General features: G+C 43.0%; 1 protein-coding gene across 1 annotated transcript in view; it reads right to left on the reverse strand.

Moving 5' to 3' along the window:
- EGFLAM (EGF like, fibronectin type III and laminin G domains) overlaps positions 1-14,184 on the reverse strand; it is an 83,980-nt gene extending 69,796 nt beyond the window's left edge. The window contains exon 1 of the mRNA XM_067316167.1: positions 14,055-14,184. Within this exon, the coding sequence (XP_067172268.1) occupies positions 14,055-14,160 (106 nt within the window). The 5' untranslated portion in view covers positions 14,161-14,184. The remainder of the gene's footprint in view (positions 1-14,054) is intronic.
- Positions 14,185-23,448: the final 9,264 nt, after the last annotated feature.

Below are 23,448 nucleotides of genomic sequence, written 5' to 3' on the forward strand. Positions count from 1 at the left end.
TAAAAAAAAGCTCCACAGAGGCACTCTGGCTGCTTAACTTCAGGTGTATTCCTGGAACCCTGAGTCAAAATCAAGTGTTCGTGCCCCTAAACAGACTTGCGCTTAAACCGTCATAGTCCCAGTGCTGGGGCCTGGCTTCCCTAATTCATGATGCCTATCTGCAGCACATCAGCACGGCCAAGAAAAACGGTCGTCGGATCTTTATTCCCTGAGAATCGGCTACACTGAGGCAAGCTCTCTGTGCTCAAGCCTACAGGCTACTTTTGCTGTGAATTTTCCCCACAGGCTCGCTTCCTGTTTTCCAAGAAGCAGCATTTTACTTTATTTTTTCAAATCCCGTTTACTCTTCAGCAACTTCTAGTTCTCAGTGCCAGGTCCATGAGCGCAGCGAGAGGCTCTGCAGTCTCCTCTGCTCCCCCTTGGGGTTGGGTGCTGTGCTTGGGGTCAGCTCTGCCGTGGCCAGCGGGAAACCTGGGATCAGGCTGCTGCGGACACGGCTCAGGGGCGAGAAGAGGCCACGAGAGGCCCCGTCTGGGGCTGCCCCCCGGCTCGGGGGCTGCGCTCAGCCTCAGGCCATCGCCCTCGGTCCTCGCCTGAGCGACGCTGCAGGCGCCCTGTGCCTGGCCTGTGCCTTGCTGGTCCTCAGACCTGCCCTGTGGCTACAAACCTGTCCAGCGCTCGCTGGACTGACCCCGGCTGCTGCCACCGGACCTGCTCTGCTCCTCTCGTTTGGGTGCTGCGGGACGGGGCCCTTGTCGAGAGCTGACAGCGCTGCCTGCCTTGCCGTCCCCTCGGTGCCCGGCCCACCGCCCCTGCACAGCAGCCGGTCCTCGCTGCGCCTGGACGTTCAGCATCTCATCTGCTATTTCACCAGTTTTCAAACAACTTCAAAAAAAAAAAAAGAAGTCGCTGGAACATTTAACATAAGCATTAGAAAGTAGTTGAAAATGAGCAATAACGTGTTAGCATGTCTATGCAACAGACTGAGAATTAACACTTTAATAAGAGGAGGACAGGCTGGATAAAAATCAGCATGCCAATCGCACACCGGTGTGCCAGTGGCACCCCCTCCTGCCTTGCCTCCTTCGGTGATTTTCTACATTGGAATTCCAACTGCAATGAAGTAAAAGCGACTTTGTTAAAGGGCAGCAGCTAGCAAATAACAGGGACTTTGCAAATTGGTACCGCAGATGGTTTGCTACATCTGCCTCGATGAAGACAGATCATGAAAGCTGTGAATGAAACCCTGGACCCAGGAAAACCTGCATCATTTAAGGGCGTAGTTTCATACTGCCACGGAGCAGAAGCAACGGCTCACTGCCACCGGAAGGGAAAGGTCTCACACTTGTCTACCCTGCACCTCCCTGCTTCCCCCATCCCTTTCCCTCCACACGTGCTCCTCCACCTTCCTATCCCGACTCCCAGGGCTTCTCCCTCCCCTTTTGCACTGACTCAGATGTTCATCTGATCTCATGGTAAGAGAATTCAACTCACTAACCCTAGGGAAAAAAACTATTCTCTTTTCTCTTATGGGTTAAGTATCTGATGCCATAAGGAGCTGAACGAGCCAGAGCAAGGCAAGTGACAGGACAACACGGCCAGGATTTCAGAGAGGGAAGATGGGGCAGGGAGCCTTTCCAAGCTGATATTTTGGTTCAAGCCATAACACGAATGCCTTAACCCTTCAAGTTACAGGCAGTGTGAACCCTTCCACAGGCAACCACTACTCACCAATAAGTGAGCTTAGTGAACACAGAGAACTTAGTAACTTGCTTTAGCAAGACTGTTTCATTAGTCCTAAAGTTTAAAAATAAATTAAGTGCCTAAACTGAGCAGCTTTCTTGTCCTCCTGTTGTTTTTTCCTTTTATAATATCTTATTACAAGACTCTCATAGTATCTGTCATGATGGCAAAGTAACACATACATCACCAACACAGCTAATATCCTATGAGGTTTTGAGTAACACTGAAGATGTTTTCTTCATGTTTACAGCACGCGCAGTATGAAAAATTCTACATTAAGACATATGACACTCATACTGCTATAAGAAGAAACCTGAAAACATTAATGAAGTTGACCACCCAGTACTTAAAGTTCATAATGGAGTCTTATGTGCTGTTGGTGAAAATGAACTGTATTAAGTGGGTTATTACTGTTCTGAAATGAAATGATAAAAAATAAGGATAAAAGTCAACTTGCTACATCTTCTGAGTGTTTATAACATTCAGGTAAAACATGCAAGATAACCACAGATCAAAGACTTTGTATTTATTATCACAAAAATACAGCTTTATTTTATATGATGTGTGTGTGTATATATATATATATATATACACACACACACACACAAAATCTTTATTTTATTGTATCTATAGATATATAGATACAGTATCTATAGATATAGATATATTTTATCTATAGATATAGATACACACACATATAAAAATCCAGTTAAACCATAAAAATGCCAAGTAAATAACTTGAAAATTCCTTTTCCCATCCATCAATATCACTTGAGGGTATATTTTTCAGGAGTTAGCTATCCAAAGTTTAATAACTTCAATGAGAACCATGGCTAAATTGTTTGTGCTACTTGAAAAATGTTTGTCTTGATGTCTCTTAATCTCTTTGCTCTATCTACGACAATTTTTCTCTCAATGTTCCTCTGATACAAAACACTAAATTAAACTCTTGAAGAAACATTTAACTTGCTATAAGAAATAAAATGCAAGGGCATCTTTTAGAAAACTGGCAATATGTCAGGTAGAAAATTCCTACAATCATCCACATTTTATGCACATACACACATACGTGCATGTGTGCACACGCACAGACACACTCAAAGATTAAAGTATAAAGAGGACAGAGCTGAGCACGTGACAAGCAACAAAAGTGCGGGCTGACGAGAGGACACACAGCATCTTGGCTTCACACAATCCCTCCAAGTCCCAGGTAATTATTTTGAAGCTCATTACTGATGGACACAAATGATCTGGGCATGCACCGGAAAGTATAACAAAAAGGAATGTCTGTCCAGGTTGCTTAGACCAGAGGTTTAGGCACAGGCCTCATCAACAGTTTCACCACCTTGAACACCTTGCAGACCGGAGTGACATCCCACAGAACATCTTAATATTGATTACAACTAAAAGCAAATGTCTGCTTCCTCTGTACAAAGCAGAGCAGAGTTATAATTGTACAGCTGCTGTTTTCAATCGATGACAGTATAGAGAGCAGCATGAAGGAGGCTAAAGGCAAGTGCTGAAATACACATTTTCAAAAGAGACTTTTGACACTTCACAAAAATCACATAATGGTTGAGGTTGGAGGGACCTCTGGAGATTGTCTAGCCCAATCCCTCTGCTCAGAGCAAGGTCAACTACAGCAGGCTGTCCAGGACCATGTCCAGCCAGGTTTTGAATACCTCCAAGGATGGAGACTCCACAACCTCTCTGGGTGACCTGTTCCAGTGTTTGACCGCTCTCACAGTAAAGACGTTTCTTCTACTGTCTAAACGGAATTTCCTGTAATTCGGGCTGTGCTCATTGCCTCTTGTCCTGTCACTGGGCACCACTGAGAACAGTCTGAATCTGTCTTCTTTAGTCCCTGCCATCAGGTATTTATACACATTGATAAGATCCCTCCCTGAGCCTTCTCTTCTCCAGGCTGAACAGTCCCAGGTCTCTCAGCCTCTGCTTGTCTATCAGATGCTCCAGTCTCTTAATCATCTTCGTGACCCTTCACTGACTCACTCCAGTCAGTCCACATCTTTCTTGTACTGGGCAGCCCAGCACTGGACCCAGCACTCACGTGACCTCACCAGGGCTGAGTAGACAGGAAGAATCACCTCCCTCGACATGCTGGCAATGCTCTTCCTAATGCGGCCCAGGATGCTGTTGGCCTTCTTTGACGCAAGGGCACACTGCTGGCACATGTTCAACTTGCTGTCCACCAGGAGCCCCAGGTCCTTCTCTGCAAAGATGCTTTCCAGCAGGTCAACCCCCAGCCTATACTGGTGCATGGGGTTATTCCTCCCCAGGTGCAGGGCTTTACAGTTCCCTTTGTTGAACTTCACAAGGTTCCTCTCTGCCCTTTTCTCCAACCTGTCGAGGTCCTTCTGAATGGCAGCACAACCATCTGGTGTATCTACGACTCCTCCCAATTTTGTATCATCTGCAAACTTCTGAGGGTGCACTCTGCCCCATTATCCAGGTCATTAATGAAGACGTTTTAAACAGCATTGGCCCTAGTATCAACCCTTGGGGTACACTGTTAGTGGCTGGCCTCCAGCTGGTTTTTGTGCCACTGATCTGCCCTTGAAGGCTTGGGGTGGGCCCCCTTCTGCCCTGTTTTGTTAGTTTCAAGTTCTCTCCTGTCTACGTCACCAGGCACCCTCTGCTTTCCAACCCAGTCCACCACTTCCTTGACCGGCTGTGGGTTGCCATCTCTCTCCTTCATCATTCCTAGTTTAAAGCTCTCCTCATCTGGTTTGGCCAGCCTGTTGGCAAAGATGCTTTTGTCTCACTTTGTAAGGCAGATCCCATCTCTTCCTAGTAGTCCTCAATCCTCAAAGACAGTCTCATGTTCATAAAAGCCAAAATGCTGTTAAACATCAGCTACACAACAAGTTGTTTACCCACAGGATCCTCCTCAAGCCTTTGTCCATCACTGGCAGGATCGAGACGAAAACCACCTGAGCCCCTATGCCCTTGACCCTCACCCCCACAGCCATGTAGTCACACCTGATACATTCGAGGTCTCCCCTGACAGTAGCATTGGTGCCTATGTGGAAGAGCAGCAGGGGATAATAGAGTTCAAGGGCCAGACAAGCTTCAGCAGTATCTCCACAACATCCCAGGTCCAAGCCCTCAGCAAACATCAAACCTCTATAGACAGCAGGTCAGGTCAGTAGATGGGGGCCTCTGTCCCCTGCAGCATGAAGTCGCCCATTACTATCATTCACCCCTTCCTCCTGGTGCTGTCATGTGGCTCAAGCTCAGCTGCCTTGGGTACTTCACTGGATGGAGTTTCCAGCCCCTCGTCTGCTACCAGGGCACTGAAACTTGGCAGATCCTTTTTTGATGGCCAGTTAAAGACAAGATTGTGTGTCCTGTTTTTAAAATATAAAACCAGGCCTCTTTGAGCTGTGTACTTCAAAACTGAGGAATGAAACCTTAACTTTGAAAATACAGGCATGAGGCTGCTCCTGTGTTTTCAAAAATCCTGCCACTGTTCTGAGGGAAGACTTGAAAAATCTTGAGATTCACATTGGAACTAGAAATCTGAATTTTGGTGTTTCTACAAGAATGAAACCTAACAAGCTAATAACTTTTGTTATTAAACCCATGCCAAAGCTTTTGTACATTGGCAGCAAGTCTTATTTAGATGCTACTGTCCAGTAATCTTACATTGACTGCAGAAATTAGCACAAATGCAACTGTGTTTTTATTAAAGGCTACTGAATGCCAGGTCAGGGAGGATATCTGGAAACTTCTCAAGCAGCAGGAAATTCTTCTCAGACTCAGTTCCTCCCTAAGAAACAGGACAACTTCACTATCTTCTGCAGTCAGTAAGTCTCTTCATACATTAACAGCATCAGTAGAAACCACAAAGGAAGTTCTTTGTATCTATTAGGTGAAAGAAAGAGATGTGTTTTTTAAATCTGAATCACTTATCTAGTTTAGACACAGCTGTGCATCTAAAGAGCCAGTAACATGCAGTGGGAGGTGAGAGCAGGGAAAATGACTGAGGGATGGGGGAACCTCTGAAATGTTGCTGCCAGCGAAATCTTGACATGGAAACATATCTCAGTATAAGTAGAGACCAGTTACATGAGGGAACAGCAAGTAGCTTGGGCACAGCTTTGTTGTCCACGAAGCTAGCAACATGACACTCCCAAATCTTCTCATAGCGTTCCCTGCTCCACAGGTACATCGCTTCTGCAGCTTGCAGAGTCCACCTTATCAGTATAAGCCATGCCCTTCCCTCAGCCTCTTCAAGGGGCTTCTCCTAGCCTCAGCCAGTTCAAAGGGCTCTTTCTTCTCCCATTTCTGCCCATTTTAGGTGGTGGCTCATCCTTTCTCCAGCAGTGACTTTTCCTAATATTCCACAGGTTCCTTCTTTCATCCTCACTGTAATCACTAAGCCTTACTACTCCACAAATGAAATGGCTTGAATGGCATCATCTCAGAGTACTAAGTTAAATTCATTAGCACATACACGGAGAAAATTGCAATTGTTGACCATATAGTCAACTATGACTACTGTAGTTCACCATAATATAGTGCTGACATTATAACGGTTCAATTAAGATGAAAACACTAGCAATCTGCATGGAACACGAAGGCAAAAGTGTCTGCAGAAGTTGGTCTCTGTGTACATTCCACCATCTCTGTAAATAGTTATCTTAATAAAAAGCTTGCTTATTTTTAGAAATGTGTTGTCCTCTCCTGTGATTATCTAGAAAGCAGGATATGAAACAGAGCTAACATTTCTGTTCCAAGTAACAAATTCTGGCTTCTGCTATCTCTAATTAAATCACAAAAGTTTTGGTCCTAGACACTTATTTTCAAACATTTGCAGTTTGATCGGTTTCGTTCATTTGTTGTTTCCTAAAATGATCTTCTGGTTGAAATTTCTCATGTAAGCAGGAATTTGAGTTAAATTATCTATAACTTTCGCCCTTAGCTTTTTTTTTTTTCAGAAGATTTTTGAGCTCAGCAACTGAAAGCCAGCTCTGGTTTAAAACTTTGTATGTGGAATAATGCCTCTGACATATCAGGAAAATTGGAATGATTTCTGTATTTTAAAGCAGCATGCTGAACACACACAACATGCTCCTTCCCCCTAATTTTAGAAAGACAATTCAAATTGCAAGTTCCAAATATGCACAAGTGTTGATATTTGACTGTACCATCATTTTCACAGGTGCCAGCAATTTTTAATGACTGTAAAAATCAAGAGAGGTGTGAAGGATAATTTGGCTTGGGATTCTTCCAACCTTCGAGATCTTTCTATGTGAGATACACCAGCTGAATATCCTCTAAGAATACAGACAATGGGAAACTGAGAACTGCTCAGCATCCCCTTCTTAGAATAACTGTTCTTAATTTGACTGTCATATGCACTACTATTTAAACTATACTATTTAAAGTATACTATACTATTTAAAAAATATTTATTAACTATAAGGTAAATTGAAAAATACCTGACCACCACTTGGTGTGTGAATCACAGAATGCCAGATGCAGAATATGTTAGCACCTGGACATAGTTAATCTCTCCTAGGTCTAAAAGTTAGCCAGGATAATTCCTGGCATGCTTGAATGAAAGATCTTTTTAAGAAAACAAAGCCTGCATCTTTTGACTATATAGTCAGAGAATCGCTAACAGAAGAAGTGGTTTCTCTCACGGCCCAATAGCTATCCTGTTCCTTCTGGATAAAAGGTTCCCCGAGTCAATATTATGTGCATTTCTCTTTCATTTGATGCCAAAATCCTGACGAGCTTTCTTCAAGAGTAGCCCTTACTCACGGAGGTAGTTACACTGAGCTCAGCAGAGGAATCCATGCGAACTTGGTGTATTCTACACTACACACAGCTCTCGAGAGTTTTATGGATCATCACACACTGTATCATTAGCTGGGTTTGATTTAGCTAGCTGGTTGAGATGGAGCTTTCCCCTCTAAGCCTCCAATCTTCAGTGGCTTATGCCTTTCTGAAGCACTTACCTTCAAAGATGAATTCTACTGTGCTTGTTCTCAACTCGGTGGTAAACGTTTTCTGAGAAGTCTGAAAAAATAATGTTCACCTTTTGGCTGTGGTTTGAATGTTTGCATTGAGGAATTGTGGGGGGGGTTGTTTTACACAAAATAACTAATTTGTTCTTCGTGTGTAAGCATCTTCACCAAAAGTAAAAAAAATAAAAGGAAATCATATCACGCATGTTTTTATCCAAAAGTATTCCCTTTCAACAGGAATTAATTGTGAAGAACAGGTCATATGTTTGCACAGACAAAAATTAGGAAATTTTATTCAAGATCACATAGCTCACATAGTCTCCTTCCTGCCTGTGCTTTGAAAAGTCTTTAATTACCTGATCACAGACCACTGTTACACGCTCACTAACAAATATGACACTGGCCTGTTCACTCTTTAATATTTGAATAGTGTCTCTTTCTAAAAGAAAAGCTGCATTATCTACTAATGCTAAATGTAATAATCAAATCTGCAAACACTGGTTCATTGTAATTTACTCAGATTACTAGCATCTTTGATATATTTTAATAATATTTTTTATAGGAGAAAAACTTTCTAATAACCATTCATTTTAGTGTTTCACTTAATGTGTGGTATAAAAAAATGTGGAAAGGACATATTGGTCCTGTTTTGAAGCTTCACCTTGAAGCAGCACTGTTAGTTGCTTTTTTTTTCTTTTTTCTAGTAAGACCACTTAAAAGGGATACAAGCAGAACCAGAGAGAAGGTTGAGCCCTAAAATAAGTTTAATCTGAGGAATGGGAAACTCCCAAGCATACTCTCAGCTAGCTGATGAGTTTGTGGGGCACTAAAGAGACCTCATCCACTGAAATTTTCTATTTTAAGACAAAAGCGTATTCTCCTGCTCTTCAGGATGCCTTTTGACTGACTGATATACAGAATTCCTGCCACTAAGTTTAACTTCAAGAGTGTGTATCTGCACGCTGGGTATGTTCACTCCTAATGAAATACACACACCAGCATGTGCCCTGGCTAGTCCAGTGTCACTGCATCTTCCAGAGAGTAAGAGGGTTTTTGGTTTTGTTTTTTTTCCTGCAAGGCACACTGGAAGATACAGAGACATTCTTCTACATAATATTACTAAGGTAACGCCTAGATAGCAGCCTTGACTAAAATTGGGGTACAGCTTTGTTGAGCACTATATAAAAGTCCTCTTACAATCTAATGTGGCATGCTTGGAAAAGGATAAAAGTGCAAAACCACTCTAACCTCATGTTAAAGAGGGAAAGCCTGGCCTGGGAAGGACCAGCAAACCCTCAAAGAGCAAGTCCATGACAGCCTCAGGAAATAAAGATTTCCCAAGTCTGATTCCAGTGCCTTGACTCCAAAAAGAGCCCTCTTCTTGGAAGCATCATTCGAAATTGCAACTTCTGCTATCAGTATAATTTTACCAATATTTAAAATTTGGTTGGCTAATTTACCTTTCTGGAGAGTGGTGGAAGTTCTGTAGCCAATTTACATTTGGAAATGCCCTTTAAGCTCCTGCAACAATATCAAATCTTACACATCCAAAATGGACATGTTTTATACAGCAGTTTTGGAGGGGGCATTCGCAAAATGGTGTCCGATAAAAGCATTTACTGAAAGCTTTCCTTTTACAGAGAAAGATAGCGATTTCAGGATGGGAAGGGTAGGAGGAAACATTTTGATGTGAACAAGACTAAATAAAACCATAAAACATACTCTGAAATGAGAGATTAACAGTGATATACTAAGTAACATGCTAAAGTGAAAAAATCCAATGAATTCTTAGCCATAATGGTATCTTCTGCCCTAGAGGGAATGGGGACAATGTTCGTAGCTCCCAAAGAAATACATCCATGCAAGGTGGTGGTCAGATTGATGAATGTTGGCAGTAATAGACCCAGATTATGGGCCCAAGAGCTACAATTGCAAGTCGAGTCAAAACAAAAACATTACACAGTGTTGTGACACAAGTGACACCCAAATGTGATAAACAACAACAAACACATATATCACTAGTGTTTGTTTCATTTTATTGGTGTTCAAGGCATACACCACTGTATTCTAATAGTGCACGTTTTGGTCTATGTCTGAAACAATAAAAGAATGATATCAATGTTCCCCCAAATAAATAATTCACATCTTTTTTATTAGTTTTTAGCTCACAGATATGCACCTTCGGTGCCAGTTGTGCAGCCCCTGCATTAAGAATCATTCAGGCTTGGACTCATTTCTTTTCTCACAGACATTTCAAATTCAGCAGAAGATCAACCTTATCCTTGCATGCTTTACATGCAGAATTTATTGTGACAATGAATTACAACTCGTTCTAACGTTGTTCCCCAAAATTCATAATATTTAAAAAAATAAAACAAACCCTTTTTTTCCCAAAGACAGCAATATTTTCCATGTCTGTAGACATGATTTTCAAGGTAGCTTGACCTATTTTGATATCTAAATAGGGCTAGATTTCCTAAAGTGTTCCATATTCAGCAGCTCTTATTATAGCCAGATTTTCTAAAGAATTCAACTATCCCAGTGCCAAGTTCTTTGGAAAAAAAAAGTCATTTAGTGTAGTGCTGACCTGGAGGCTGGGTTCTTTTGAAAATCTGGCCCTGATATCGAGTGCTACACTCTCGTAAAGGTCTGTCTCAGGCTTTAATGGGCCTAATTCTTCCAGCACTAACATCTACAAAGTCTGTGACTTCTACCATTGTGGACATCTGGGAAACTGATTCAAGCCAGGAAATTCAATTTAATTCTTTATTTATATTAATTGGCAATCAAAAAAAAATTGATCCCCAAACATCACATATGACTATCTTATTTTCTCTATGCAGATCAACTCGATAGGTTTAATATTTGGAGGCCTTTGGATTTCTGCTTTACTCTCTGTTACGAGAAAAGTAACAATGCAATATAGTGCAACAAGTTCATGCTGCGAACATTCATGGAGAATCAGGCTAGTGGTCAGCTCTTTCCTCTGCAATTCTCTAAAATCATAGAACCACTAAAATTCAATATAATTATATTTGTATTAGTAGTAGTATTACATATAGAAGGCGAGGTTTAGACTTTCTAGCAAACAGTTGACTGAAATGTGAAACAGAAGTGGCAAAAATCTGTGGCTCTGCAGAAGGCAAACGCAAGAAAACCATTTGAAAGACGAAGCACGAGTGCCAACTTCTTCCGGGAGTAAAAGATTTAGAGAATCCCAGACTAATCTGTTCCCAACTATGGTATTCACCACACGGTGTCTAAAGATTTGTTTTAAGCCCTTCCCAAAGTGTCTGTCATCCCACTTCCTTGTCTCCAGTAAGCGTATCATGTAACTGTAAATAAATGTTCAAATGAGTTTAGCAGTCATCAGGATGTTTTGAATTTGAGCATGCCAGTCTTTGTTCCTGAAGTTTAATTTAGCAAGCTGTATTAGTGGCGATTTTACTATCTATTTTAACTTCACGAACAGATTTCTCACTCCACTGCTTTCTTGGGATTACAAAATTGATCTTTGTAAGCTGAGCCCTGAATGAAGAAACTTGGAAAAATGGAGGTGCATTTGACTACCTTTTTTCTTTTGACCCCCAGGACCTCCCAGTTAGCTCCCATTAATAAAGATAAACTCGTTTTATCACTTTTCTCTCGATGTGATCTTTTGCTTGCACCTCAGATACAACTCCTGTACGAATCCCTCCTTCTATTGCTATTAAACGGGCAAAGTGAAAAAACTCCACACCTTTCACTATCTTATCTCTTCTTCACCCGCTGCTTTTTGATGGGTGAGTAAATGATAGTTGCCTTTCATTCTTAACTGTCCAGCGCAGGACAAGCTGCAGGAACAAGGCGGAGATGTGTGCTACCCAGAACTATACCTGCTCTCAGTGTTTTGAAATGACATTTCACAGTACGGACTCAGCCGCAGGATTCTTGGAAACCCCCAGTTCCAATAGCCTTTGGCAGCATGTAGGTGGGAACTAAATTACACACTGCTGCACACAAACTCTCCGGGGGATTTCCTTCTCCAAATCTAGCTACAAGTGGATTTTCAAATGTCTGCACAGATTTTGTTAAAATTGTTCCCATATAAACCAGACTTCTTTTCATGCACAAAAGAACAAGAAAATGAATGACTGAATCAGTCATTAAACCTGAAAGAATTAAAGTTAGAAAAAAATAAACAGAAAATGTACAGCTAACAAAAGTAATGTATATACTACGTTAGTGTATTAATTCATCTTCTCCACAGTACTACAAATCGTTTGTTTTCAAGCTAAACTATTTTAATACATAGGAATACACAGTTCTGCTGTGATTAAGGTAAACAAGTAGACCAATATGTTAGTGAAATCTTTAAAAACACACATTCCTATCACCAAAGTTGCTTATCTCATATTTTAATGCAAGCTACTAATCATCTCATTCACAACTACTGTCTATTTAATTTCCTCATGTACTTAATGGTAGCTATTATGATAACCAAGGATCATGGGACTAGATCCCTAAGAGGCAAGGTCAGACCAGTAAAATTAGCCATCTGTCCAAGGGCTTTAAGCTCAGGTTGTATTTAAGTATTAAGTTTCCAACTGTACAGACTTTTTTTTTTTTCCACAAAAGCAAGAGAATGTAGAATATTGATTCTAAAAAACAGCAATACAAATGTTTCAACAATGTTGTAAACATACAAAAAGGGTCTGATCCTACAAACATTTTGTCAACTGAGGAAAAATTTACTAAACTTGCTTTCAGTTCATCTGATTCACACTGGTCCATGGAAAGCCAGTGATAAAAATCAATGCTGGCCTTAATGATTTCAAGATATGGCTGAGTGTTTGGGACTGTCTCAGGCATCAGTATTTTCTGATCACAATTTTAAAAGTATGTAAAATGTCAAATCTCATCATATACTGTGTCCCATCTCACTGGTTCACACCACGCAGACTACAAGGGCTGTAGAAGATGCTCAGAGTCCAGGCCTTTAACTTTTGACCACTAAGGACCATATATCACCTTGATCAACATGTAAAAATCCTATTGACACCAGTGGGAATTCTACTGTGGATCAAAGGCAATGTTTAGCCAGAGGAAATGCAGAGGAACAAAATCCTGACGTATCCCATGTCATGCTTTGTATAGAGTAACTACATAATTTTTTCATGAAATTGCCACCTCCCTAACCATTTTCTTTCACAGATGCACTACTCTATCTTACCTAATTCACTACTATACAAATAAATGTCATAGCCAAAGTACAGTCCTGAAGCCTTTAGCCAGGAAACCTCTGACTGACAGAGAGGTTCACCTGACTCTTAACTCTGCTCAGGCAACACCACAAATTAGAGGCTACAGTCCACTCCGGGGGAAACTGATTTTTGACAACTACTTCCGCAGCAGCAGGAGTTGGGTCTTGATTTGGAATTTGAATAACTCTGTCAGAATTAGAAGGAAAATGCCAGAGAAAATGGATCGTATAATGATTCTGCAACTTCACTGTTTTCAACAGTATATTCGCTAAGTATATTCTCTAAATAAAAATAAACATAAATAAAAACAACAACAACAACAAAACAACAACAAAGCTAGCCTTTTCGAGGGGAAGGAGGGGATGCTGTGTACACACACAGACCAGATCCAAACTCAGGAAGGAAACAACGCTGAAAATATAAGCCATGTACTTCAAAGCAAAGTTAATCAATTATATGCTTAGGACTGTAAGTAATGTATTGTCCACCGCACGGGAAATACGGCCCTAGCACACTTCTGTCACGACTGGAAATTACAAAAAGAAGCCAGGCTTGATTCAAAAACTAGTAATAAAGAATAGCGGGGGACGTTTAACGCGGCTGCGAGGAGGTATTTGCCCATTTCGCGCAGAGAGGGCGATGCGCCGCAAGGCGAGGGCAGCGGGGCCGCAGCGCCCGCGGGGCCGCCCCTGCGCGCAGCCCTGCGCGCACCGCGGCGCCCGCCCGGCAGGTTTTCCGACGGCAGCAACGCGGACGAAGGAAGCTACGGGCGACCCTGCGGGCCCCGGGGCGGGCGGCGGCGCCCGCTCTGCCGTCGGCCGCGCTCCCCCCCCCGTGCGGAAGCGCTACTTTGAGAGGGCAGCTAAACTTTATCGAGTAGCGGGGGCGAGCGCAGCACCTTCCCGCTGCCCCGGCAGCCCGCGCACCCGCGCGGCAGCACTTGCCGCTGCGCGCACGCACCGTCGGGCCGAGGGCGGCGGGCGCCCCGCCGGCCGCCAGCGCTCGCCGCGGCCCCGCGGCTCTGCCGGGCGGGACGGGGCCCCGCCGCCTCGGCGCGGCCGCCGCGCCCTACCTTGCCTGCGCGGGGGGCTCCTCCGCGGCGCGGCCGCGCAGCCGATGCACGAAGCCAGGAGCAGCAGGGCGAGGCGGCGGCAGCGGCAGCGGCGCGGCGCCTCCATGGGCGCCGGCTTCCCCCCGCCGGCGCGGGCGCGGGCGCGGGGCGACGCGGGGGCCGCAGCGGAGCGGAGCGGGCGCGAGGCCCGGCCCGGCCCGGCGGGGGGCGAGGGGCGCCGCCGCCGCCGCGGCGCGTCGCCTCTGCGCGGCAGCCGGTCGCGGAGCGGCGCTGGAGCCGGCGCGGAGCGGCCGCGCTTTTAGGCGCGCGGGCACGGCGCAGGCGGGAGGAGGCTGGCGCCGGCCCGTTGATGGGATTACGGCCGCCGTGGGGCGGGCGGCGGCGGCCGCGGCGGGGGGCACGGCGCCTCCCCCCGCCGCCCTCGGGGCGGCCCCGCCGGGCGACCCCGGCCCCCTCGCAGGAGCCCCGGGGCGGCCCCTCGGCGGCCCCCCGCCGCCTCCCCTGCCAGCCCGGGGGTCACTGGGGACCCTCCCTCGGCTCGGGGGGCTGGTGGCCCCGGCGAGCCCCGCGCCCACGCGGCGAGCCCTCGTAGCCGGGACCGCCCGCCGGCTCCCGCCGCGGCCCAGCCCTGTGCTCTCCCCGCTGCCGCGTGCCCTCGGCCGCCCTCGGCCCCTCGCCTGTCCCTTGGGACTCCCAGTTTGGCAGCCTCCTGTTCCCAGAGGAAATTGGGTTAATGGCTTTTTCCTTCTTCTCCTCCCCCCCCCCCCCGGTGTCCCTGAGAGAGACCTGGCTGGCTGAAGTGGTAGCCAAGTCCTGGAGTAAAGCTAGGAAGAGGATTCAGTGTGGAAGCTGTTGCTGAGTTAAGAAGATAAATTAAATTTAATCCCCCCAGATGGAGGCTGAGACCTATCCAGCCACTCAGACTAATATAGAAACCCCTGCGGAGATTAGAGAGGACAGGAGGGGGAGGAAGGCAAGGGGAAATAGTGGAGTTCAAGGATCCTGGGAAGAAAGGAAGGGGAGACCAAGAAGGATCCCAAAGCATCCCTTTAAGGAATATAGCATTTGTGGAACAAAAGCCCAAATCTTTTGAGTCCAGTATCCTTTTTTTGAAATTTAACAGACAGAGAAAGGTGCAAGAAACTTCTCATTAGGCAGATGTGGGATTATCTGCCCTCTACTTTAGGTCTCATCCTAATCTCTGTTAGTTAGAGATCAGTGTAAACCCTGAAACATCAGGGTTGTTATGCCTTGAGGGTTTGTGGGGGCTTTGTTTTGGAAAAGAGCTTCATTTGTTTGTTTTGTTGTTCACTTTGATAATTTTGAGCGTTTTTGATGTCCATATAAATTATGTATGTTCCTACAGTCCCTTTTTGAATCTTATTAAATTCTTAACAGTGATATTATGTTCAGTAAGTCCCGTGGTCTAATTTTGTGGTATGTGGGGAAAAACAGAAGCTCACAAGAGAAGCTGTCTCTCGGCCCAAGTGGGAACAATGCTGAGATAGAACAATAAGGAACGATATACCTTTTGGGGGTACCAGTGAAGACAAGGAAATGGTGATTAAGCCCTTTCGGACAAAAGATCAGAGGAAGGGAGTTGGAGCCTATATCCCATAAAAGCACTTTAACAACCTTGGGAAGAAGTTAGAGGGGGGAAATCAAAGTCCTCACAGGGGACAGTAGAGAGGATAGCACTCGAGTCCCCCAGGGGCAAGGCACGAAGGTTGAACCTGGTCCTTTGGAGAGGGCAGAGTGTGAGTTTCGGAGTGATCCCCGCAGAGAGAGCATGCTCAGGACTCCAGGAATTACAGGTAAGGAGTAATTCTGTAACCGTGCGTCCAATGTCTAGCTTTCTCTCCCACACCCTTATCAGCTTGCCTTCAGAGACTAAGGAGATGCAGTAGATGGAGAAGTGAAGGGCCGATGGCAGGAAATCCAGGCTGGGGCAGAGATTTCAATGCATTGTTTAATTACAGTTCACAAGACAGAGAATAAATTTAGGACTCCACATTTGCCCACAAGTCACATGGGATTGCTGACTAGTTGGTAAAAGATGGCAAAGAGATCATGGCAAGGGGTGGAAAAAAGCTATGTCTATTCTTTATGTATTGTCCAAGTAATTGTTTATTATTTGTATAGTGTGCTGTCATCAACTTCATTACTACTGCTTTTCTTCTTGATATCCTTCTTTCTTTCTTTCTTTAACACTTCTTTCCCCTGACTTTCTTTTCTGGCAGCGCTCATATTGGCCAGTATTGTAGTTTGTCTTCTATCTGACGTACACATATTTACCAAAAGTAATCTGTGATTAAGCGAGAGCTGGTCATATTGAGGCCAAATTAGGTGGACCACAAAAGTTCATACCTCTGAGTTTCAGGCTGCTGTCAGATTCAGGCAGATTTTGTAATTCTCATGACAGCTTTGGAAGATTATCTCTGCAGCCATGCAAACTGGAAACCGGGAAGGAGTGGGATATTCAGTTTGGGGTTCATGGAGAGGTGCTCTTCTTGAAAATCCTACCAGCGAATGTAATCCGCCACAAGTCTGTTGAATTTCCTCTAAATAACTGCAAGCTTTCCAGTGGCCTCCTCACTGTTAAGGTTTTTACGCTGTGCTCATCAGCATAGTCCCTGGCTGTCTTCCAGCCAGTGTACTGATTAACATGAATAACACTTGGCACATATTGTTATTGCAACTGCTCTCCAGAGGAAGAAGCATTTCTAGTGGAGTATCTAGTATTAAGATTAAAAGATAAAAATACACGTTGCTGTTCATTGATCTTAGAGAAGGTGAGTGAAGCGTACCACACACTTGTGATGGGCCTGAGATTTTTGGAGAATTCATTTTCCAGTCTCATACCAGCTTCTGAGATAGATCATCCTCTTACAGATAAAAGAAATACCTTTATTATGGAGGATTCTACTGTGCCAGAGGAGCATGGTTGTCAGTAATGACACACCATGGCTGTGTACTCAAAAAGCTGGTTTTCCTTGTCCTCACCTGTTTTGTTTGGATTTGGCTTTTGTCGATGGCCTGTGAATCGATCCAGCCTCTGAGCCATCTCTATGACAGTAATGTGATCTTTCGGCTGTGGAGAACATGTAGAACTGCAAATTACTCATCATGTGACTGGTTCACCCAGTGGCTGTAAAGAGTAGTTGATAAGAACTGAGACACAGTCTTTTGGAAGTCCGTAAGTGGGAGAGTCTTGTGGTAGGGGGCAGTTTTCCATCATTATCTGTTGGATGTACTCCACCAGGGAAGACTTTGACTAAGCTAGCTCATTAACTGGGTTACATCCTGCCTCTGTTCAGGCCAAATATTCAGTCCTTTCCCCCATACTGTAGTTATGGGAGGGATTCAGGGTCCAATCCACATAGTTTCTCACTATAGGAAGTAATGGGCTATAACACAGAGCCCAGAGTCTTTCCTTCATCTTTCTTCTCTAGGAGAGCAATACATGGCGCCTCTCTGTGCATTAGAGGAATAGGAATGCAAGGAATGATGTCTTGAGAAGGCAGAAGAAACACTCGCTCGTACGTCTGCATACCCCAATCCCCTCTAAAAGCTCTACGTCCAGAACAGTTGACTCATTTCGCTTGGCAACTGTGTTTCAGTGGTATGCCACCTGTGGTTTGCAAGCACGAAAATCAAGAATCCACCCCTTTGCTTTGATGAAGCAACAGATAAAAACAGTTTTTTTAGTAAGGCACCAAATGTTCAAAATGGCCATAGCTTCCCTTTCAGCTTTTGAAGATCCTGTGTAACATGACTTTGCTTTTTCTGGTAAACTTCAACAGTCTGGGCATCAAGTCTCATGAGGCAACAAAGTGTTTTTTAGCAGGTATCTAGATCATTCATAATAAAAAAAGGATCCCTATGATTATGTTTAACATCGGCTTTTACAATAAATCATGGAGGAAGCAGTTTGCTGTGAAAGGATCTAAAGCAGGATGTTTACTCAAAAACTATCTGGTAAAAGTGAGGAAGTCTTTGTCTGCAGGCAGTTAAGTGAGCAAACTGCGATTTAGAGAATGTAGAAGTCTGGCCTGATTTAGCAGGCTTTTCCATTGTGATTCATGGGGAAAAAAAAGCATATCTGCCTTAGGGATTGTCTACACTTGAAAGATATTTGGGATAAAAGGAGTGTGTGAATTTATAGCATTTTCCAGAGTAACTCCATATGTGGGAAGATTTTGTCCAGAATAAGATTAAAATAAAATAAGTGAAGAAGTCTTTTGAGCTAGAAGTATAAACAAAAATGGAGACCTCTGTGATGAAATGGAGATTTTACACCTTTCACCTACACCTAGTTGTTTTTATGGTGGCTGTGTAGGACTCAATTAAGAAAGTTAAGAATAATGTATCTGTACATTTACATAATTACAAAGTATTGATTTTTCTTTCTTCAACTAAAGCCTAAAAAATTATGGTGTTCTCCCTCTTTTTTCCTTAATAATCTGCAACTTTTTAAAAGATTAATTATGAATATGTAGTATTACATCCATTCAACCATAACCCACTATAGATTTTTGTCAGGATTTTTTCATAGATTTCGCTAAAAAGAAGTGCATAAGCCCCTCAGAGACTCTAGCAAACATTCAACATGCACACATAGTCTCTTGGACTTTACAAATTATACAGAGATCTTTCAAGCTGCAAAGGTTACCCTAAAACAACACACTTCCTGACATGGTGGGTACATTTTCTGCTTGTAAGTAAACTAGTCATTTATCTCATAGTTCTTTCCCTTGTTCCTTCCAAACTGAAACATATCTACCCCTCTTAATTTTCCATCTGTCCTGACTATGAAGTTTAAGACATTTGGGTTGGAACCTATCAAATGAAATTAGGTGAGGGTATCACAATCCAAACAGGATTTTTTTTAATGGCATTTGCCTAGAGATTCCTGTTTAAAATTTTACCTCTTGAGCTTTTAAATTAATTTCCTCTTAGCATGCCAAGGTCATTCTATGTATTTTGCCGTCCTGATATTAATTGCAACATGAGATATTGACAATGAGTTATATCACCATATGTGTGTGATATATAGAATTATATAGATATGGGGGTCTTTTTCTTGACATGAATAACTTCAGAAATTTATAGAAAATAGAGGAACCATTAACTTATATGTTTTAAAATACAAACCTGATAAATATAAATGCCACTTAATAACACCAAGCTTTATTTTAGCAGGTCATGTTTAGTAATCCAGCTCATTTTCATAAATGGTACTGTTTATTAGTTGTATAGCAAATAATTTTATAGAGCTTCAGTCATGGATTAGGACCCCAGTATAATAAAAATGCACAAGGTAAGTCCCAAAGATCTCCTAATCTGAGTAAATTGAACCTCAGGATGGGCAGATTCATAAGCACAAGGAGCCACTTTATGTGAAAGAAGGCTAGGAAGATGAGTAGCTTCTTACACTTATAGCTAATGAGAAAGTTGCTGGGCTATTCTTTCCATCAGAGCTGTTTGTGGATAGGCTCCAGTTTTTGTAACTTCTTCTTTTATCTCCTATGGCTAGGTCTTGGTAAGGTGAAGAATGTATTCTTTTGGCTCAGAGAGTTCTTTATACTGTCCCTATTAAGCTCACAAAGAAACACCAGAAGCACAGAGGCCCAAATTCTAAGAATTCGTCACCTAAGAATATAAGTATATGGTTAAGCATCTCCGACCTCCGACCATCACATGTGAGATAGATCAGTATTGGCCAGTAATATTCCTGGTCATTTAATGGAGCAGATTCTTCTCTTCTTGTTAGCAAGTCAATCCTTGCTAGATCTGGGACCATATGATAAATGTAATGAAAAGCAACAGAAGGAAGAAATGAGCTCTTTTACAAATCTAAGTGTTGCTTTAGACGCTCACAAAATTTGCTTGCACCAAGTATTACATATTCTGTATTTGCAAGTCTGGGAGGAGCTGTGGAAATGATGTATTGCCCAATGTAGGCTTCTCTTCTTTCTTTCCAATGTCTGATGATGATATTTAAAAAAAAAGAATGATCCATAGTGCCTTGGGGATTTCAGAGCATCATCGTCATATTCATTTTCGCATTTCGGTCTTTCTATTGCTCTCAAAAAAATATGACTTCAAAGAGTTACTTTCATTGTTCTTCTGTTTAATGTAATTTGTATGCTCTTCCTGTCCTCTCATCTGTCAGTCTCACAGATTGGTACATAGCTCCTGTTTATGATATAATCTCCTGGAGGCATTTCCTCCAGTTTCCTGATCAGGATTTCAGATTGAGGAAGGAGACTGATCACAGAGAACCCATTCAGATTTTATGGTGAACCCCAAGTGTCTTTGGACTTAGATAGCTTGCTTACAGTTAATAATGGGAAGAGGGGATGAATTCTGTAAAAACAAGGGATGGAAAGTATCAGAATTCATTGCTGTTTTAAATTTTCTGTTAATTTCTATTCCATTGGAAGGAGTACCCATACACCAAAGGCAAGTGCTCTATTGTTTACTTCCATTCTACATGCAGAAGGAATGTGATTCTCATGAGTCTCTGCTAGGGAAAAGTGAAGACTGAAGGGGAGAATACTGCTCCCACATTATCGGTTCCCCCTTATGTTGATGACGTTCCTGTGAGGGCTGGGAGTGATTGAAACACAAGTGACAGGGAAAAGGATAAATGTATGCAGCATCATTTCCTTTTTTCATTTGTCAGCGTACTCACTAATGCATATTCACTGTGCCCCAATGAATAACCCTATTTTCCAGTCCATGTTCTGAAACTTGCCACTGTCCTTACTTGCAGGAAAGAGCTATAAAGGATGGATTTGCAGAAGGAATGACGTTTCTGGGAAGGCTATTGAAGGAGAAGCAGATGACCACAAGATCTGCTCGTTTGCTCAGTCAGTCCCTCCTGCTCCTTCCATAGGGAAATGTAAGGGCTGGAGGAAAGGAAAAAGCTTAAAGAAGCTGAATTTTCCTTCTAAATCAGAGGATTAAGGAGAAAACTGCAGAACGAGCACCACATGCCTTGTAGGAGCCCAGTTGTGTTCTTGCAGTCTCAGTTTTTGATCAGAAGAGCACTCTGGATGCAACACACTGTCACATATCAGCTTCCTCTGGGACTCGATACTAAAACACCCAGCCGTAGAGATCATGCGTTCTCCCCCTATATGGGTGAATGTAAATGACAAGAGGTCTCCAACTAATTTCATGCACTGATTCATCTCAGATGTTCCTTCTCTGTCTCTTCCTGAAGGTCACTGATAACTACGCTCGCCACAGATTAATTCACTGTCTCAGAAATGCAAAGAGTTAATTCCCTCTGTCTTTGAGCTTGATAAGCCTCTAAGAATCTTTTGAAAAATCACAAAACCTTAAAAAGATCTTTGCAAGTAGTTTTTCATGTTTGCCCCAACAGAGTAATAATACTTCTTTAAAAATAGCAGGTAGCAAGATCCAATCAATAGACCATTAAGATGCTGACAGCACCAAGATAGGATTACATGGTGAAGAAATTGTGAAACCTTTAACTTTTTCATTTTCAGCCAAGAAAACTCAAGAAAGTTGCACTTTTTATTTTGTAAGCCTATCTTGAAATAATCTTATCCTTTCAGTTTCATCAGAAAAGCCCCCTGCTTACATAAATATGAAACTCGTACATTAATGAGACACAGTTTATCATAAAATCACTGTTCTTATTCTTTGGGCCCAAAGGTGTTTTACACAATATAGCAATCCTTTGCGCCACCTGCATATGGCAATATCAAGGTTCCGACAAATTCTTGAGGGACAAGATCATTTGCGGTTATTAAACATGATTGTTTGGAGGCAACTGCTGGTACATGAACTGCCTAGACTGTTAATAGATGGGAGCTGGGAAAGCTTGTTCTGTTTATTGTTTGGGAAACTCTTTGTTTCCCAAAGAGTACAAGACTAAATAAACCTTTGAGTAGTCACAGAGCAGCAGATTTTATGAACTAGGAAAAGAAACTGTCCAGTTTTACTTTATTCACAGTGAATATGTAGTGGATTCATGTTTCAGGTCTCAACTGTTGTTTTAGAAGGTGGCAAAACACTATGAAGAAAATGATGTTGCCCTATAATGCAGTTTCAGAATATCAGGGTATCAATTCTGTTGAATTTAATGAAAAGTTTGAAGCTGACTGATGGTTTGTGCACCAGACAGCTGTACACACGCATAGCATGCGATATCCAGGCTAGTGTATCTAAAGCAGCCTCAAGTTATCTGTTCACTATGTTGCACTCTGGAATGTTAGTGCATCTCAAGTCCCTTTGACTTGATCTTTGAAATACAAAGCCAGATGTTTTCTAGCCCAGTTGTCTAATGCCAAGGATCAGTTTTGATGCATGCATTTCCACTCAATGTTCCCATCATGTCGTGGGGTGAATGGGATGTAGGACAGCAGGCTACTGCTCCCTTAGGCATCTTGAGCTCATTTCCCACAAAATTTAACACCTCAGTTTCAAAGTTGGCCATCTTGTCCTTAACTTACCTGCTATCCACTGCTGAGAAACCTGGCATCCCAGGTGCAGGGGTAAAGTCCCTGTGAGTGAGTGGTTTTGGTCTCAACTTACATATGAAATTCCTGGAGAAGAACACCCAGTCTCCACCCAGTGTCAGCTTGCTGCCCATCCTGGTCCTGCACAACAGACTGTGACTCCGCAGAGCACAGCTGAAGAGCTCCTAGATGAACGGGGATATGCGGAGGAACACTATAAGCCAGCAGTCCCCTCTTCCAGCTCCTCACCATGGATCTGCTCATTTATGCTCTGTCAGAGAAAGAGGATGGAAAGTTGCATTCAGCTTGTAACTTGAATGAGAGTTCTTCTCTTCTCTGAATTAGTAATTGTTATTATTGATCCAATAGAAGTAAGATACTTTATTTGTAACTGGAAGCACATAATCGGCTGACCTTAATGTATTACTGGGCTTGATCCAAAGCTGATGAAGTCAATGGAAAGACTCCTAGTGACTTCAGTGGGCTCTGCATTTGTCAAGGGGATGTTGAAGTCTTTCAGGCATAATTTTTAGTGCCTCTCTGCCTGGGGCTATGTGAAGCTTCAACCACTCTTCTCTGATTGCAGCAGAACTCAAGGCAGAAAGGGCAGCTGCTATAGTTGGGAAGCTGCCCTTCCCATATTCTCATCTGTGCACGTACATAGGACTTGATATGCCTAACAATATGAAGGTCTCTGGACTCGCCACTCTGAACACAGCAACTAGCAAAACTGTGTATAACCTTAGTGAGTCCAGAAATCTGACATGGATACTGGACAAATCAAAAAGAAGAACCTGTCAAATTTACTTTTCAATAAAACTTATAAAAACCCAAATCATACTATGGCTTACCAAGACAAGAGAGAGAGAGAGAGAGAGAGAGAGAGAGAGAGAGAGAGA

Source organism: Apteryx mantelli, chromosome Z (assembly GCF_036417845.1).
Source record: "Apteryx mantelli isolate bAptMan1 chromosome Z, bAptMan1.hap1, whole genome shotgun sequence".
In the NCBI taxonomy this organism is placed as follows: Eukaryota; Metazoa; Chordata; class Aves; order Apterygiformes; family Apterygidae; genus Apteryx; species Apteryx mantelli.